The sequence below is a fragment of the Alexandromys fortis genome, unplaced genomic scaffold, assembly GCF_014885135.2.
Source record: "Alexandromys fortis isolate MF-2015 unplaced genomic scaffold, M_Fortis_MF-2015_v1.1 scaffold_175, whole genome shotgun sequence".
Taxonomy (NCBI): domain Eukaryota; kingdom Metazoa; phylum Chordata; class Mammalia; order Rodentia; family Cricetidae; genus Alexandromys; species Alexandromys fortis.
In genome coordinates, this window is record NW_026068065.1 from 2385270 (window position 1) to 2402199 (window position 16930).

At 43.9% G+C, this 16930-nt stretch overlaps 1 protein-coding gene across 5 annotated transcripts in view; it reads left to right on the forward strand.

Moving 5' to 3' along the window:
• Cep57l1 (centrosomal protein 57 like 1) overlaps nucleotides 1-16930 on the forward strand; it is a 52045-nt gene that overhangs the window by 31549 nt on the left and 3566 nt on the right. For 2 of the 5 annotated variants that reach the window (XM_050120497.1, XM_050120498.1), the window contains exons 5-9: nucleotides 9583-9699; nucleotides 10924-11001; nucleotides 11639-11725; nucleotides 14982-15059; nucleotides 15539-15768. In XM_050120497.1, the coding sequence (XP_049976454.1) occupies nucleotides 9583-9699; nucleotides 10924-11001; nucleotides 11639-11725; nucleotides 14982-15059; nucleotides 15539-15768 (590 nt within the window). Of the gene's footprint in view, nucleotides 1-9582; nucleotides 9700-10923; nucleotides 11002-11638; nucleotides 11726-14981; nucleotides 15060-15533; nucleotides 15769-16930 lie in introns of those variants that run through there. The other 3 variants (XM_050120499.1, XM_050120501.1, XM_050120500.1) reach the window with 3 other exon arrangements.

Consider the following 16930-nt stretch of genomic DNA (forward strand, 5'->3'; position numbering starts at 1 on the left):
GCAGAAGGCCTAGGACCTCAGGCTTCATGCTTTGTGAAGTTGAGTAAGAAAGCAGAAAACCTCGGTGACAACCAGGAGCAGGGACTCAGAAAAGGACACCGTGACATTCCCACAGTTTGCTCTGAGTATGCCATGGCTCCGACAGACCCCAACCCCTAAGTTCACCAGCACTAGTTGGGAAGGGATGCAACTGAGGCAGGGGCCGCTGGAGTTTGGAAGCTTGAGCCCACTCTGGCAACATAATTAGACTCTATCTCAAAAACGAAGAGGTGGGGTGTTGCAATGTTGAGCAGTGGGCTGCTTCCCACAGCCCGGCTCCCAGCCGCCTGGTTAGCAAGCTTATACCCTGATAATTACACAGAAACTGTATTTATTTAAACACTGCCTGGCCCATTAGTTCCAGCCTCTTATTGGCTAAGTCTCACATCTTGATTAACCCATTTCTAATAATCTGTGTAGCACCATGAAGTGGTGGCTTACCAGGAAAGATTCTAATCTGCATCCATCTTGGGCCAGAACTTCATGGCGTCTGCCTGACTCTGCTTCTTTCTCCCACAGTTCTGTTCTGTCTTCCCCCGCCTACCTATGTTCTGACCTATCAGGCCAAGTAGTTTTCTTTATTAATTAACCAATGAAAGCAACAGATAGATAGAAGACCCTTCTACATCAGTGGGGGAGGAAGATGACATTCTCTGCTGAGTGTTAGAAACCATAATTTGGCCAAGAGAAAGAATTAAATATTAAAAGTGAAATTTAGAACTAGTAGATCTACTAGATGATTACCAGAAAGAATTAAAGAAATGGACACATGCCGCCCAGCCCAACAAAAGGCAAAATTATAGTAAATTCAGAAAATAAGGAAAGGTAACATGTCAGTGTAATAAGAAAGATCTAACTGGATATATAACCAGAGGTTTTTAAATGGAGAGAAAAATGATGTAGAATTAATTTAATTTGGTTTTGGTTTGTTTGTTTGTTTGTTTGTTTGTTTGTTTGAGGCAGGGTTTCTCACTATAACAGTCCTAGCTGTCCTGGAACTAACTCTTGTAGACTAGGCTGGCCTCAAACTCATAGAGATCTACCCGCCTCTGCCTCCCAAGTGCTGGGATCAAAGACGTGTACCACCACCACCCGGCTAAGAAGTAATTCTTGAGAATAGGGTAACTGAGCACTTTTCAAAATGGATTAAAAATTGAAATTATAGCATTCAGTCAAGAGGCACCTGAGACAATTACCTCTTAAAATGAAAAGATTATCAGGTGTGATGACTCAGGCCTTAAACCCTGCACAATGGAGGCAAATCCAGTTGGATCTTTCTGAGTTCAAGTCTAGCCTAGTCTGCATAGTGAATTCCAAAACTACACAGAGAGACCCTATCTCAAAAAATAAAAATACACAATAAAATAAGTAAGGTTAATAAAAGAGTGCTCCGTGTTTATTTCAGTTTAAGCATTCCCATCCATGGTTGCTTCGGGCCTGTGGCTTCATAGCAGGGGCTTCAGGAAAATGAAACCTTGCTGTCAGAAAGCAGGAGCGATGAAGTGGAGGCCAGGGCCACACTCCAGTGACAAAGTCCCCCACTGTGCCCCACATCTCCATCCTGTGGAAAGAATTGTTCTCTTTTTTTCTGTCTCATCATATTCACAATTAACATAATAAAAGCTGATTTGGGGGTTGATTTTATGGCTTTTGTGTTGGGTTTCTTTGTCTTTCCCAGTGCTGGCTTAGTGGTCATAAATGACTTGGGTTTGTCAAATATATTTCTTCATTAATTTTACAAGATAACTTTTCTGGATGTTGTCGTCTCAGTTGGTAATCATTTGCTGTCGGGGCTGGAACTACATCATTCCGTGCTCCCACCATTCCTTGCTCCCATCATTCCGTGCTCCCTGTCCTTAGGGATTTTGCTGAGAAGTTTCATGTCATTATGTTGGGTGTGCTTTCGTTGCTGGTTTTCTCTTGCTGCTTGTAATGTTTCTTCTGGAGTTCTGGTCTTTTACCTGTGCTGTGTGGTGGAGTGGTCCTCTTGGGGCATGTCAATTTGGAGTTCTAAGTACCCCTTGTATTTGTGGGGGGTGGAAGAGAATCTCAGTGTTGCACAAAGGAACACATGAACATATGGGCATGAAAGTAATTGGGCAAGATGATTTCTTTTTGGAAAAGGGTGCTCTAGAACCCCAGCTAAACTAGATAGGACAGCCAGCAAGCCTGCCTTTCATCTCTGGCAGAGGCAGTGGTTGCATCTCTTCCCACACAGTCTGGTGTGATTGGCTAATTGGCAAGAAGGGGAAGTTTCAGGAGCTATGGTCCTTGTTAAGCTAAATACCTTTGTGGTGGGGGGCATGTTTCTTACATTAGATGTCCTTTTCTTTCCCCAAGTTGGGGAAAGTTTTGTCATAACTTACAGATAGTATTGTTTTCCCCATTTCTGTGACAGGATACCTGACCAAAGCTGCTAAAGCAAAGGAAGGGCTTATTTGGGCTCGTTTTTATAGTGTAGTAGCCCATCGCAGTAGAGAAGGCAGAGCAGAGGAACACAAGGCAGCTGGTTACACTGCACCTTCTTCAGTCGGGAAACAGAGATGGGTACTGGCATTCTGCTTCTTTCTCCTTATTCACTTCAGGGCCCCAGCCAATGGGATAATGCCACCTACATTCATATAGGTCTTTCCTCCTGATTTAAACCTTTCTGGAAACAGTCTCATATACATACCTAGAGATGTGTTTTCGTGGCGATTCTAAGTCCAAAAAGTTGACAGTAAAGATGAGCCATCACAATCCCATGCCTTATCAACCTGATGGCCAAGCAGATGTGCTTTAGAGCATAGCACGCCACCCCGTGCATCCCAAAGTCTCATCTTCGTCTCACAGTGGAAAATACTCTTACATGTGTAAAGGTTCCCATAATCTTTCAACAGTTCAAACTCTTCTGAGACTCAAGACAAACTCTTGCCTTTGAGCTCCTATAAAATCACAAAGAATCCCAGCCCAGTGATACAGAGTAGACTTTCCTAGTACAGAAGAGGGGTAGGGCTATACAAAGATCAAACCAGAACCAGACCTAAAGTCAGCAGAGCCAGGATCAGCCTTGTGCTGTGCTGTGTGTGTGTGTGTGTGTGTGTGTGTGTGTGTGTGTGGTGACTGGGGCTGTGATGGAGTAGTCTGCGCTCTAACAGCCTTGAGGGGCCCTTTCCTTCCAGCTCTCCTGCCTGTAGCACACGGACTCTCTCTTGAGGGGTCATGTCCTTCCGGCTCTCCTTCCTGTAGCACACACGGCCTCTCCCTTGGGCCAGGTCTACTATATGCTTGTAACTTTCCTGAGATGTCCCATGATGTTGCTATCTCCAACACGCTGGGGTCTCACTGCAGTTTAGACTTCACCTTGTCTGCTTCGTGCAGTAGCCTCTTTGCAGGAACTTGGAACCTGTCACACATTGCCTCGTGTCAGTGGCCTTCAGACATGTTGGTGCAAATCCTGATGACTTCTCACTCTTCTGTCTTTCATTTATGCAAAACCGAGACCATGTGGGTGACACTGCCAAGTTCTTCTGCCAGCCCAAGATGTGGTCTGACCTCTTGGGTCACGGTTACTGTGACCTCTGTTTGCCTACAGCTGTTTTCAATCGGTGAACCTTTCTAATCGGTAAAGCCCAGTTCAGAATCTCAGCTTTCAAATGAATTTGCATTCTCACAAATTGGAACCTTCCGTGGCTCTGGTCTTACCCTCATAGCAACTTTCCTATTGTTCCAAGGACAGAACCAGGTTTCTCTTTAATGGCGATACTACCTTTAACACTTAAAATTGCTGTCCATCCCCTTGGCTGCAACATTGAATTTCCTCAGTGCTCTCTTCTTGACTACACTGCATATTTTCATACTTTCCTGGTCCACTTTTTGCTCTCTCTCTCTCTCTCTCTCTCTCTCTCAGCAGTGGGAAATAACAATGCCACAGCCTGAATCTAATCTTCCCTTGAAATTTCCTCTACCTAACAAATTAATACATTACTTTTTAAGAGGCTTAGTGTGTGTGTGTGTGTGTGTGTGTGTGCGAACACATATGTATACACGTGTGGTCACCGAGGTAGGCCAGAAGAGGGGCCTGGATCTTCTGGAACTCAAGTTACTGAGAGTTGTGAGCCACCAGATGTGGGTATTGGGTATCAGTCCCAAGTCCTCTGGAAGAATAACAATTGCAGGACAGGCTCCAAAGCTACAGAGAAACACTGTCTGGAAAAACAAAAAACAAACAACAACAACAAACAAAACAAAAAACAATTGTTCTTAACTCTTAATTGATGAACCATCTTCATCCCCTGTCTTTTGCTTTTGAATTCAGCCTCTCTCAAGTGCTCAGGACAAGGGCAGCATGAGTCCAGTTTTGTCACCAGAGCACAGTGTGAATGGCCTCTAGCTCAGTTCCTGTTATCAGATCCCTTTTGTCTTCAGAATTTCATGAATTGGGATGCCACTGTGTATCTACTGGTTTTCTTGTCTAGCCTTCCTAGAATGCCCCTGAGCTCTGCTTAAAGGATTCTAGGACTTTGCTAACTCACAGCTCTGAGTTCTTTCATATTCTTCCCGTAAACTGGGTCCAAACACCTAAGAACCCATGCAGTCAGCTTTATCAGCCCCACACCTCAGTACCAGTTTCCTGTGGCTGTGGCAAACTCCAGACAAAAGCAACTGTGACCCCAGTCTGAGTGCACAGGCCATCATGGTAAGGTAAGAAGCATTAAATATGAGTCTTTCCACCAAATACCATGACGCTTGTGTTGAAGAGTCAAATATGACCTTTTCCACTTTGTAAAACTTTTATACGAATGTTTTAGCTACCACACACGCACGCACACACAGACACACACAGAGACACACACAGTGGAACCTCTGTTTAGGCAAGGCCCTTCATTTCCTGTGCACTGATTCTTTCCAGGCTAGCCATTTGCAAAAGGTTGTGAGGTTGGATCCCAGCCAATGGAGAAGCCACAGTCACCTGAATTAGAATAAAAACCGTTTGCATTTCCTGTTCCGGTGCTTGTTCTTCAGCTCTGATGAGCAGCAGGCCTCTTTCCAAGACTGAAGTTTGCCTTGTCCGGACACTTGAGTTCCGATGGTGTCTCTTTCTTGACCCCACAGTTCCTGACAGTGGCAGGGGTGGGCGACTGCTGTTCACCTTGCACCCCAGTCAGGAAGGTCTGCTTGCATTCTCCTGTTTGTTCAGTTTGGGATCCTCCACGTTCAGACTGGGAAGTCCCTCCTCTCCAACCGTTACTGTAAGCACCTACACAGGCACACCCAAAGAAAGATTTCCATGGCGGTCCTAAATCCAGTCAGGTTGACAATGAAGCTTAGCTGTTAGCTTTTATCTTGTCTCCTCTGCCTGAGGGAGTCTTAGATGTGGTGTATGCTCCTGTCCCAGAGTGGGTATGGGTGTGTTCATGCTTGCTTCTTTTCTTTATTGACGGCTGAGTGTGGTGATCCCTCCACCTTGTCTTCACTCTTGATATTCTCTGCTCTGCTTGATCTAGTGATCCAGTGCAATGTCTGTGATGCTCTCTGCCGTGTTTTTAATTTGGCAAATTGGGTTTTTCATTTCTGACATTTTGGAGTTTTTTTCCTCCCCAAAATGGCAGCTTCTTTCCGGAGTTTCTCATCTTGCTTTATCTCCCACATCCTGGATTGATTTCCTTCCTTTGCTTATCTGCTGTTTCTGTGTTCTTCAAAGTCACTGTGCGTTTCTCTTGTTAGCAGGTGGACTTTGAACCCTCCGTTCCCCTTCCTGTGCTACTCGTGGTTTACACATTGTTGGTGGGAGTTCTGCTTTTATTCAGGGACCTTTGTGAGCAGCCTTCTCTTAGGGATTTAATTCTCAGTCACAATGAGAGGAGAAAACAGCAACAACACCAGAGCAAACAAGAAATAAAAACACACCTAAGCCCCATTACAGCCATCTCCTGTGGCACTAGTGACACAGAAGAGAAAATAGGAAGAACACGATGCGGAGTGTCCATGACGTTAACATTTGTTTAGGCTGACAGTTCAGATAGAAGGTGACTAGGGCAGGCAAGCAAGCCCTGACATCCCCGTGTCTAGGCTGTCTAGGCTGTGCTCTCTAACCCTGCTCCGCACGGACTGCCCCGCGGGAGATGCACAGCAGTGCCAGGTATTCTGCTGGGGACTCTGAGCTCACTCCTGCTGGCCCTTAGCTACAGAGATCTGGTACCCACTGACCAGTTGTCCACAGTCATCTTCAGGTAATGGAGTCTGCTCCCATCCTCAGGAGGAGGAGGTGGAGCTCCATCTACTAACCGTCCCCTGCCAAAGCCCAGCTTTCTAAGCCTGAACCTCTTAGCATCTGCCCCAAGCCCCTTCCCACACTACAGCTGCGTCCTCCCAGAGGCTGCAGCATGTAGTCGCAGGCTACCACCTGCCTTGTGGTTATTCCTTGTTTTTCAGGTCTCCAGAATAACTCAGTCTGAGAACAATAGGCTGGCTCCTTTGCACACAGCCCTCGGAAATGGGGAGTGTTGGCCTGTCACACAGAAGGAGTCACCATCTGATAGATTTCCCCAGATGGAAGGGTAGCTTTTGAGAGCTTCTTCAGTGTGCAGCTTGCCTGCCTTGCCTTTTGGACTCTGCCTAAGTCTTGCTCCCCCTGCCCGAGAGCCACGGCTGAAGCCATGTGCTACCCATCCTGTTAGCTCCCTCGCCCTTCTTCACACTTCTCTCTGTCCTGTCACCTCCTTTGTGATGTGTGGTGCTTCTCATCTTTCTCTCTGTGTCTCTTTCTCTCTCTGTCTGTGCTCTGTTGTCTGACTCTTCCTAGTATCACTCAGAGGCAGCTTCTAATGGACCCCACCCCGAGTCTTCCTTTCATTCTCTCAACTGTTCTGTTTTTATAAAGTTATCTAGTCCCTACAAAACACTTTTTGCCTTTACCCAACAGAGTTTGGTCATTTTTATTTTTATTTCATTCATTTAAAAGTATTTTCAAATCTTACTAGTGGTTTCTTTGTATGCATATGTGTTTGTGTGTGTGGTGCAAGGAATTGAGCCCTGGGCATCGTACACACCAGGCAACTGATTCACTATTGAGCTGCTCCTTCAACCCATTACTCGTTCGTTCGTTCATTCATCCATCCATTCATCCATTTATTCATTTGTGTTAAGGCAAGGTCTCAATCTGGTGCCAGGGTGGGTTTGAACTTGCAGTAAGTAGTCTGCCCTTAGCCTTGCAAGGGGCTGGTGTTTCTGGCATGAACCAGCACCCCCAGCTCTGGTGACAGCTTCTTCCTTCAGACACCTGTATTCTAACTTGCCACAGTCTGCCTTAATTAGTGCTAAACACTTCACGAGAAAGACCCTTCTGCTATCTGCTTCCAGTTTCCCATTTGTAATACAGCTTTCCTTTGCTTTTACATGTCATGAAACCGACCCGTAGTTCCTTGTTAGCGCTCTTAGATTCTGATTGTCCTTTAAAGAAAATTACAAAGAAAATATATATTTATTTACATTTTAATCATTTCCAGTGCATTTTATTTTTCTGCATGGATTGAGTTTCTTCAGTCTGAAGAAAAAAATTAATGCCCAAAATTCTCATAGCATTCATATACCTGGAGAAGCCTTTATTTCAGATGTATTTGTGAGAGATGTTTTTGCTAGACATAGAACTCTAGTTTGTGACTTTCATGTCTTGTTTGTCTGTTTTTGTATCTGTGTGTGTCTAGGTGTGTATTGTTTAGGTGTGTATGTGTGTGTGTTAGGTATATATGTGTGTTTAGGTGTGTATGTGTGTTTAGGTGTATATGTGTGTGCTGTCGGAGCACACATGTGGTGGCCCACTCTTCAGAAGTCCATCTTCTCCTCCTGTTGTTTGGAGACGGGGTCTGCCTCTGTTTCTGCAGCTGAGCTGCAGACTGCACACTGACTGGCCTGTGAGCTTGCACACAGCTCCCCTGCGTCTGCTGACAGATGCACGCCACCCTGCTCGGGTTCCTCTGTGGGTTCCAGGGACTAAACTCAGATCATTGGGCTCTACCAGCGAGTACTTTTATACCCTCTGAGCCGTCTCTCTTGCCCTGTATGTTTATTTATTGGGAGTTATTTTTGTTTGCTGGCTTGTTTTGAGCTAAAATGCAGCCTGGCCTTGACCTTGCTGTATTGCCTAGGCTGATTTCTGGCTCAGGACGATCCTCCTACCTCGACTCTTGAGTACTATGGTTACAGAAGTATACCACAATGCCCAACTTTAAATTTCTAGCACATTAAAGATTTTTGTCTCAGTTGTCTTAAGCGTTCGTGGTATCTAATGGCTGTTCTTATCTTCTTCCCCCGTGTGTGCTTTGTTTCTGCTTCTCAGGATGCTGGTAAGACTTTCTCTTTATTGTTAATTTTCAGCAACTTGATAATTGATGCACTGTTTACCACTCTAGAGGCTATGGGACCTGGGGGAATGGAGCGAGAAATGAAGCCGACCGAAGTCTCATGCAATAGCCAGCTCTGTCTATGCCATGAGGGTTAAGAAAAGTCACCTGAGTAAAGTTCTCATGAGTTCAAGCTGGGTATAATCCCAAGGAGGAGCCATATGTGGCAAAACCATGTTTTTCCATGGAACAGACAAAGGCTAGTTAAGCACTTAACAGCAACCATCAATGGTGAGGAGTCTGGAATAAACTCACTCCCATCTGCTACCCCTGGGAGGAGCACGAAACCGCCCAGGAACGTCTCTATTTGGAAGAAACTGAGGGCACGGACTACTGTCTTCTTGGAGTGTTCTCACGAGAGCACTCAGAATTCGCCTCGCAAGCCTCCATTCCTGGGCCGTGTTCTGACAATGCCCCTCTGCCTAGTTTCCTACTTGTTGAGTCGACTTTTTTATTTCTGGTGTTTGGGGTTTTTATTTTTTAAACTTTCAATATTTTAAATTACGCTTGGACTATTTTTAGCCTGCATTCTTCCAGGGGGCATTCTGTCCTACTCCTCTCTCTTCTCGGAGACGGCACTATTGGGCCTTCGGTCTCCAAGACCGCGTTTAGTGCCCACTTTCCATTTTATTCTAATTAGCGGGCTTTCCTTTTATAGCATGTTTACGTTCACAGCAACCCGAGTACGGTTCTTCTTTGCCCCTCAACGTTGGTCCTTATTACTAATGTGGTAATAAACTGTCCTGTGAAACAGCCTGCGCACATGTGGGGTTGACTTTCCTGTCATGTTTTGTCCCCAGTGCTCTTCTCTGTTAGAGTCGGGGAGGCTGGGCTGTGAGCAGGCTTGGCCACCCGTGCCCCCCCCATGTCTGTGGTGTAAGTTTTGTGGGACCCCACCCCAGCACCACTGTTGTAAAAGGATGCAACAGTGCGAATTCAGCCACATGTTCGTCACATAATCACATTTGCTCCTTAAAAGGATTTTTCTTGTTCTCTGCTTGGAAGTGCCTAACATATGTACCTGTGTGTACATGTTTCTAGCAGCTGATTATGTTAAATTTTGATTTCTCAGAAATTATGTGACTCTTGATCCACTGGCATCACTTGCCAAACTAAGATTTCTTTCTTTTTTCTTTTTTTTTTTTTAAAAAATCTTTTCCAGGCCCAGCTTCAAAGGGAAAAAGAACAAGATCAGATGAAGCTGTACGCTAAACTTGAAAAGCTCACTGTCTTAGAGAAAGAGTGTTTTAGATTGACAGCCACGCAACAGGCTGCTGAGGTAAGCTTCTGCTTGTCTCGGAGCTGATGGCGCCAGGAGGAATGCCAAGCTGGCACTGTATGGGAGTGAGCAGCCAAAGGGTTAGAGCCCTTCATGTACAGAATTCAGTAATCCGGGTAATTCCTGCCTGGGGAGAAAGCGTGTTCTGTCCTGGCATGAGGGAGCTTGCCTGCTGATAGATAGCACAGCAGGCGCCTGACTAAGACGGCAGGACGTTTTCAGTTCAGGTGTCTGACCTGAAGGGCATTAGGTGGCCTTTAGTGCCTGTCCTACACCCCTGCTCCTCCTCCCGCCAAATCCTTGTCATTTCACAGAACTGCTCTAGAACCTCTTTGTAGCCCCTCTTAAGAGCTGCAATACTCAGAAGTCTCGAAGTCTCTCCCCTTGACAGTTCTGTCATGTTCCTGTTCCGAACCACACACACGTAAAAGGTGTAATGTATGTGAGGTATGGAGTGTGCAGAGAGCCTTTCAAATTGTCCTTGTTGCTTTACCATTTCATGTGTGATACTCTTTTAACATTAGTTTTGCTATGTGTATGTGAACGATGGGGTGGGGAGCATGCATGCCATGCCATATGTGTGGAGGGCAGAGGACAGCTTTGTGCAATTGCTCCTCTCCTTCTACTTCTGTGCGCTTCCAGGTCTTACAGTTCTCAGGTGTCTCCCCGCCTGCTCCCCAGCATTAGCCCCCATCACATGCACATGGCTGACATTGCTGTCGGTTTTTTGGTTGTTATTTTTTTGTTGTTGTTGTTGGTTTTGGTTTTTTGGGTTTTTTTTTTTTGTTGTTTTGGTTTAGGTTTTTTTGTTTGTTTTTTTGTTTTTGTTTGTTTGGGGTTTTTTGTTTGTTTGTTTGTTTGTTTGTTTTTGTTGTTTTTGTGAATGTTGAGACCCAAGACCATAATAGCTTTAAAAGCTATAGCATTCTCGGAAACTTCGTCATGGATCTGGAGGTAGCCGATAATAAAACTTGTGGGTTTATTCTCTATGGGTCTGGTGGTGGCCACAAATAAAGCTATGAGTTTTTTCTCTTTCATTTTGCCCTGATGTGCAATAGTAAGGAAGGAAGCATAGGTAGACAGCCAAGAGAAATCTTGGCATCTTTTGCCATTTCTTTTTCTTACTTTCTATTCTAACTTGCTAGCTCTTAAAAATCTAGACCCCCTAGGACCATCTCGGAAAGGATGTTTGGCTCTGATTTTCATATATGTTCATTATTGCAGGAAAAGATAAACTATCTAGAGGAAAAACTAAAGGAAGAGGAGCATCAGCGCAAGCTGTTTCAAGACAGAGCGTGTGAGGTCGGTAGCATTCTGTAGTCTATCACAGTGACTGGTGTCTTTGAATACTTCATCCTCGTGACCTGCACCCTAGTCTACACTCAGTTTTGGTGTTGTACATTGTTACGACAGTCTGTTTTGCTGTAGTAGCAAAATTCTCACTTAGCCTGTACATCCATATTCTCAGATATATTGCCAAAGACCTTGCACATGCTATATATATTCTTAGTTGAGGTAACTGACTCCTGGAATATATTAGTTTCATCTTGAGATATACACATGAGCATACACCACACACACACACACACACACACACACACACACACACACACACCCTAATTTATTCCTTTATAAACAGAAAATAGTCATAATTGCCAAACTAATGTATTACTGGAGTATTCTTTTTCAAAGGTTTTTGGGTTTGGGACTTTATTTTTATTGTTTTGTTTTTTAACATTGAGTCTCACTGCACTGCCCAGGCTGGCCCTGAGCTCCTAAGCTCATGCAACCCTGCTTCAGCTCCATCCAAGTTACTGCACCTAAGCCCTGCTTGACTTTAGAACATATTTTATACTTGAAAGCTGAGATCTCAACTTTCATTATGTATAAAGAAGCTTGTTACAGATCAGTCTTATAAATTATTTCTTTAATTTTATAGCTTCAAACTGGACTGGAAATCAGCAGACTTTTAATGCCTACAGTTTCACGATCACAGCACTGTAAGGGAAAGAAGAAACCACCAAAGGTATGTATATTCAGCTTTCCCCAGATATTACTTCTTAACTTTATAATAGATGTTTATTCATCCTTTAGTCTTTTCTGCTTCTTTATGGTCGGGTGGTGGTGGTGCACGCCTCCCCAGCACTCAGGAGGCAGAGGCAGGCGGATCTCTCTGAGTTCAGAGTCAGCCTGGTCTACAAGAGCTAGTTCCAGGACAGGTTCTAAAACTTCAGCGAAACCCTGTCTCAACCCCCTCCCCCCAAAAAAAAGATATCTATGATAGAATACATTTTCTTACTGTTCTATTGCGGTAAAGAGACACCATGACCAAGGCAACTCTTATGAAAGAAAACATTTAATTGGGGTTTGCTTACAGTTTCAGGGGGTTAGTCCATTATCATCATGGTGGGAAGCAGACAGTCAGACACTAGAGCAACAGCTGAGTGCTTTATATCCTGATCCAGAGGTACCAGGCAGAGAGAGAGAGAGAGAGAAAGAAACTGGGTCTGATGTGCTTCTGTGTTCAAAAAAAAAAATCCTAAACACAGCTTTATATAAACACATATACAGTAAAAAAGAAATATTTTTCAATTTTATTTACTAATATTTGAGACAGGGTTACACCCTAGTAACCCCTGTTGGTTTCAGACTTGCCACCTAGCCTGGGCTGACCTTGACTTCAGTCCTCCTGCCCAAGCCTCCTGAGTAGGTGGGATTACAGCCACGTACTGCCACACCTGGCTATCTGGCTGTGTTTTGTTAAACATTTATTTAGTGTATGTGTATGTGATATGTGTACACGCACACATCACATACACACACACACATGCAACCATGGCATGCGCGTGGAGGTCAGAGGATAACTTGCAGGGTATGTTCTATCTTTTGGGTTCCAGGGATTAGACTCAAGCTGCAAGGGCTTTTACAAGGGTCTTTACTAACTGAGCCATTTCATTGGACCTTTAATAATTTTTAAAAAGAATTTTATAACTATATTTGAAATTGGGGAAATGGCTCAGTGATAGTTAAATGTTTGCTGAACAAGCATGAGGGATGCCTGTGGGGCATGGCAGCCTCCCTGGTAATTAGATCGTGGAAAGGTAGAAACAAGGAAATCCTTGATCAAGTTGGCTAGAGAAATGAACCATATCAATGAGCTCTGGGTTTGGCTGAAGGACCTTGCCTTCAACAAATAAGGTAGAAAGACAATCCAGGGTGATTCTGTCATCAACCTTGGGCTTCCACATGTATGCACATACATGTGCACATGCACTCCACACATGTGCCCACAAAGATACAAACGCAAAAATGGAAAAATAATTTTATAGCTATAATAATAAAAACCACTTATTTTGCTTATTTCCTTAATCTCTTTTTATGTCTTATTTGAGTAATGAGATTTGAACTGGAAACCCAAATAGAAAAGTACTATAAATAATTCGCAAATGGAACAATGACTTATTAAATATTTGTTTAATGCTATCTTTTATCTGATAAGATAGAAGTTTAACTTTACATATTTATTGTAGAAACTATGAGACGATAAAAGGAATATAAGAAAGAAAATATAACTTCTGAAAGAGTAGAGGGTAATTAGGAGCAAACTCAGTAAAAGTGCTGATTCCCACGTGAAAAGGCGCTCTGACATCACCGGAGATAGGCTCAGAGTGCAGCGCTCCCATTTATCTCTAACACCGTGTCTCCATGTCTCCGGTTGAATATCAGCTCATAGGTTTTGTTGTTTAGACCACTGTCTCTAAGAGACAGAGGCAGATAAACCCAGTGTGACAGTACTTGCTCTAGTGCCAGCTGGGGCTGAGGCGGGAGTCTGGGAGTTCAGGGACAAGCAGAGATACACTGAGACAGGGGAGTGATGCAGAGCCGCCACACTGCAGTCATCCCGGGATCCTAAAGAATGACACCCTGCAGAGAGGAGTGTGTTAAAATATAATCCTTCTGGGGACAGAGATGTATAATCTCAAGGCCATCCTGGCCTAACAAGACACTGTCTCCAAAAAGGGGAAAACAACAACAACAACAGCAGCAACAACTAACTTTTAAAGTGGGGTGTAGTGAAGAACATTTATAATTCCTATACTCAGAAGGCCAAGACAGGAGGGCCCTGTGTTTAAAACCACCCTGAAGTACATAGTAGGTTCCTGGCTAGCCTGGCAAACAGTGAGACTCCTGTCTGAAAACAGGTGGTAGTGTTGAACTTGAACTCTTACTATAAGTAGTTGGCACCCATTGAAGGCTTTTTAGGAACAGTAGACAGAGGTATAATGGTGACTGAGAGGCCTGAGAGAACGTACATGGATTTGTTACCTGTGTAGCTTCATGTAGCCACCACAGCAATCAAGATCCTGTCCACCCACTCTAAGGTTCTTCCCGACAGTTCCCTTAGACCCACACCTCCCCCAGCCCCAGCAAGTGTTATTCTGTTCGCCTCCTCTGTGGTTTTCTTATTTCAAGAATCCTGTATGGTCAGGCACTGCGGAACATGCCGGCAATCTAAGTTGTGAGGCAGCTGAAGCAGTGGGATTGCCATGATTTGAGACCAGCCTGCATTGCATAGTGAGGCTGTATCCCAATGAGAAAAAGGTCAAGTAGAGTTATACAGTGTGAGCCTTTGGGGCTGCCTTTTCCCTGGACTTCCATCTGAGTGGTTATCTATTCTCTTTGCCTTTTACACTAATCCACGTTAAGGATCTACTACACCTAGTCAGTCCCTGTTTGAGGATGTTTGCGTTGTTGCTACTTTCCAGCTATTGCAAGTAAAGATATTTTATGCATGTGTTGATTGATGGTTTTGTGCATGTGTGTGAGTGTGTGTGTGTGTGAACATCAATTTTAATCTTTCTAGAATAATTGCTCAAGAGTGCAATTGTTAGGACATATGATAAATACATGTTTGACTCTATAAGAAACTGCCGACTTGTCAAACACAGTGCCTTTACCAATGTGCAAGTGATGCAATTTCTCTGCATCCTTGACAATATTTGATGTCATCACTTTTTTTTTATTTTGCCCATGTTAATAGGCATGTGGTAATGTTTTCTTTTTTACTATTAACTTTTTTTATTTTGGCTATTTTATATTAATCTGAATAGGTTGTTAACCAACTCTTTATGTGTCTGCCTTTTTTCTTCTAGTCAAATGTCTATTCATGTCTGCTCCTACATCCAAATTGCACTACTTGCTGTTGAGTTTTGAGAATTTTTCATATCATAAATATATATTAAAATAGTACTTTGCTTCCTCTTTCCCTTGCTAACCTTTAGAAAACGAAGTGTTTAAAGAGGGAACCCCCTCAGCAAATGGACCCGAAGTGTAGAGCACAGTCTTTGGAGAAGGTGAAGGTAAGAGGACAGAAATGAGGATCCTGGCCTTGGTTTGCAGATGCTGTTCATACACAGTCCTAGTTAGCGCTCTTTCGCTGTGACAGACACCATAACCAGAGGCATCATGAGGAGGAAAGGGTTTATTTCAGTTCACCATCCTCCATGAAGGGAGGTTGGGACAGGAGCCTGGAGGCAAGAACTGAAGCAGAGATTGTAGAGGAGCAATTCCTACGGGCGTGCTCTCCAGGCCTTGCTCAGTTTACCACCTGCCCGGGGTGGCTCTGCCCCGGAGAACTGGGCCCACATACATCAATCTCCAATCAGGAAAATGCTCCACAGACTTGCCTGTAGGCCAGAGGATGGCAGCATTTTCTCAGTTGGGTTCCCTCTTTGCAGATGGCTAGGCTTGTGTCAGGCTGACGAGATCTAACCGGCACACACACTGTGGAGCGCTAGTGTGTTCACAGCTGTCTTCCCCTTCGTGTTGTCCAGCGCAGGCTGTTCCTTTAATGCAAGCTTGTAAACTTGTGCAGATGATAGGTGCCTATGGGCTCCGTAGCCTTCAGAGACCTGCTCCCATCACTGAGCTGCAGTGTCGATACAAGCCTCTCAGAACAACCTCCCAGGCCAAAGCTGTGGCCCCTAACCCAGGAGAGCCCGTTCCCGTCTGTGACAGTTTGTCTGATCTTCTGATGGCCATGCAAGAGGAGCTGGACCAAATGACTGTGTAAGTGTTTGTTCTTTATTAAATAACCGTACGTGTTTGGATACATTTTTTATCGACTCTTTTAAGAACAGTATCAACTATATATTCATTAAGATTTATTTTTATTCACGTGAGTGGGTGTGTGCACATGGTGCAGGTGCTCTCAGATGGCAGAGGAGGAGCTGGGTTCTCGGTAGCCGGAGTGACAGAGGGCTGCACCTGACTTGGGTCCTCTGCAAGGGCAGCACACATTCTCAACTCTTTAGTGGTCTCTGTAGCTCCCACCTGTAAATTCTCTGTGGCTATTTGGACTTACTTTGTTTTGATCCACGAATTTATTGATAATATTTTCATTGTTCCTACTGTGGCATTTAACCTTTTAACTATGTCTAATTACTACTTTCCTGTATTCCATAGATTTACACTGATATACAGACATTATGAATGACATATATTGAGTCTGAAGACTTTAGATTAGAGCTCAGAAGAGCTTTTAGAAGGAACATGCTTTTCTTTTGAAATCTTTTAGTAATGTGGGTGATTTCACTAGGCAGGTAAGAATACCATTCCTTTTAGATTCTGCCTGGTCCGTATCACAGATTGGGAAGCTTCCTCAGGAAGGAGGATATCTGCACAGGGTTATTGTATTATAGCCCATGCTTAAATCCCTTTCAGCATATACATCAGGACTGCGTGACTAGCTAGTGGACTCGCTGAACTCAGGAACTGCCGCTGCACACATAACTCTTCTCTTGACAGTATCTCCAATCCCAGACATGGAACTGAAGAGAACCGTGTGTTGCCCCTGGCCAAACCCTGTAGTACAGTTCATTCTTTTTAGATGAGAACACCAGGAATTTTGATTGGTTTTTAGATTATTTAACAGCTAGATACTGAGGTAGTTCTAAATCCAAATTTTTTATCGTGATTTAGTAATATATCCTAATTCTAGTGACTATTTTTGAAGATTAATATTTTACTCTTAACTGTAACTCCAGTTGAAGAAAAAAATTACTTGTGACAAACTATAACTGTATGTAATGTCTGCTCTGTTTTTAATCATGCAAAAATGATCCATGTGTCATGTCAGACAATACTACTTTTGTGGATTTATTTATTTATTTAGTTATTTATATTGCTAAGTATTGAACACCAGATCTGACTTGCAGAGAAACACTCTCTG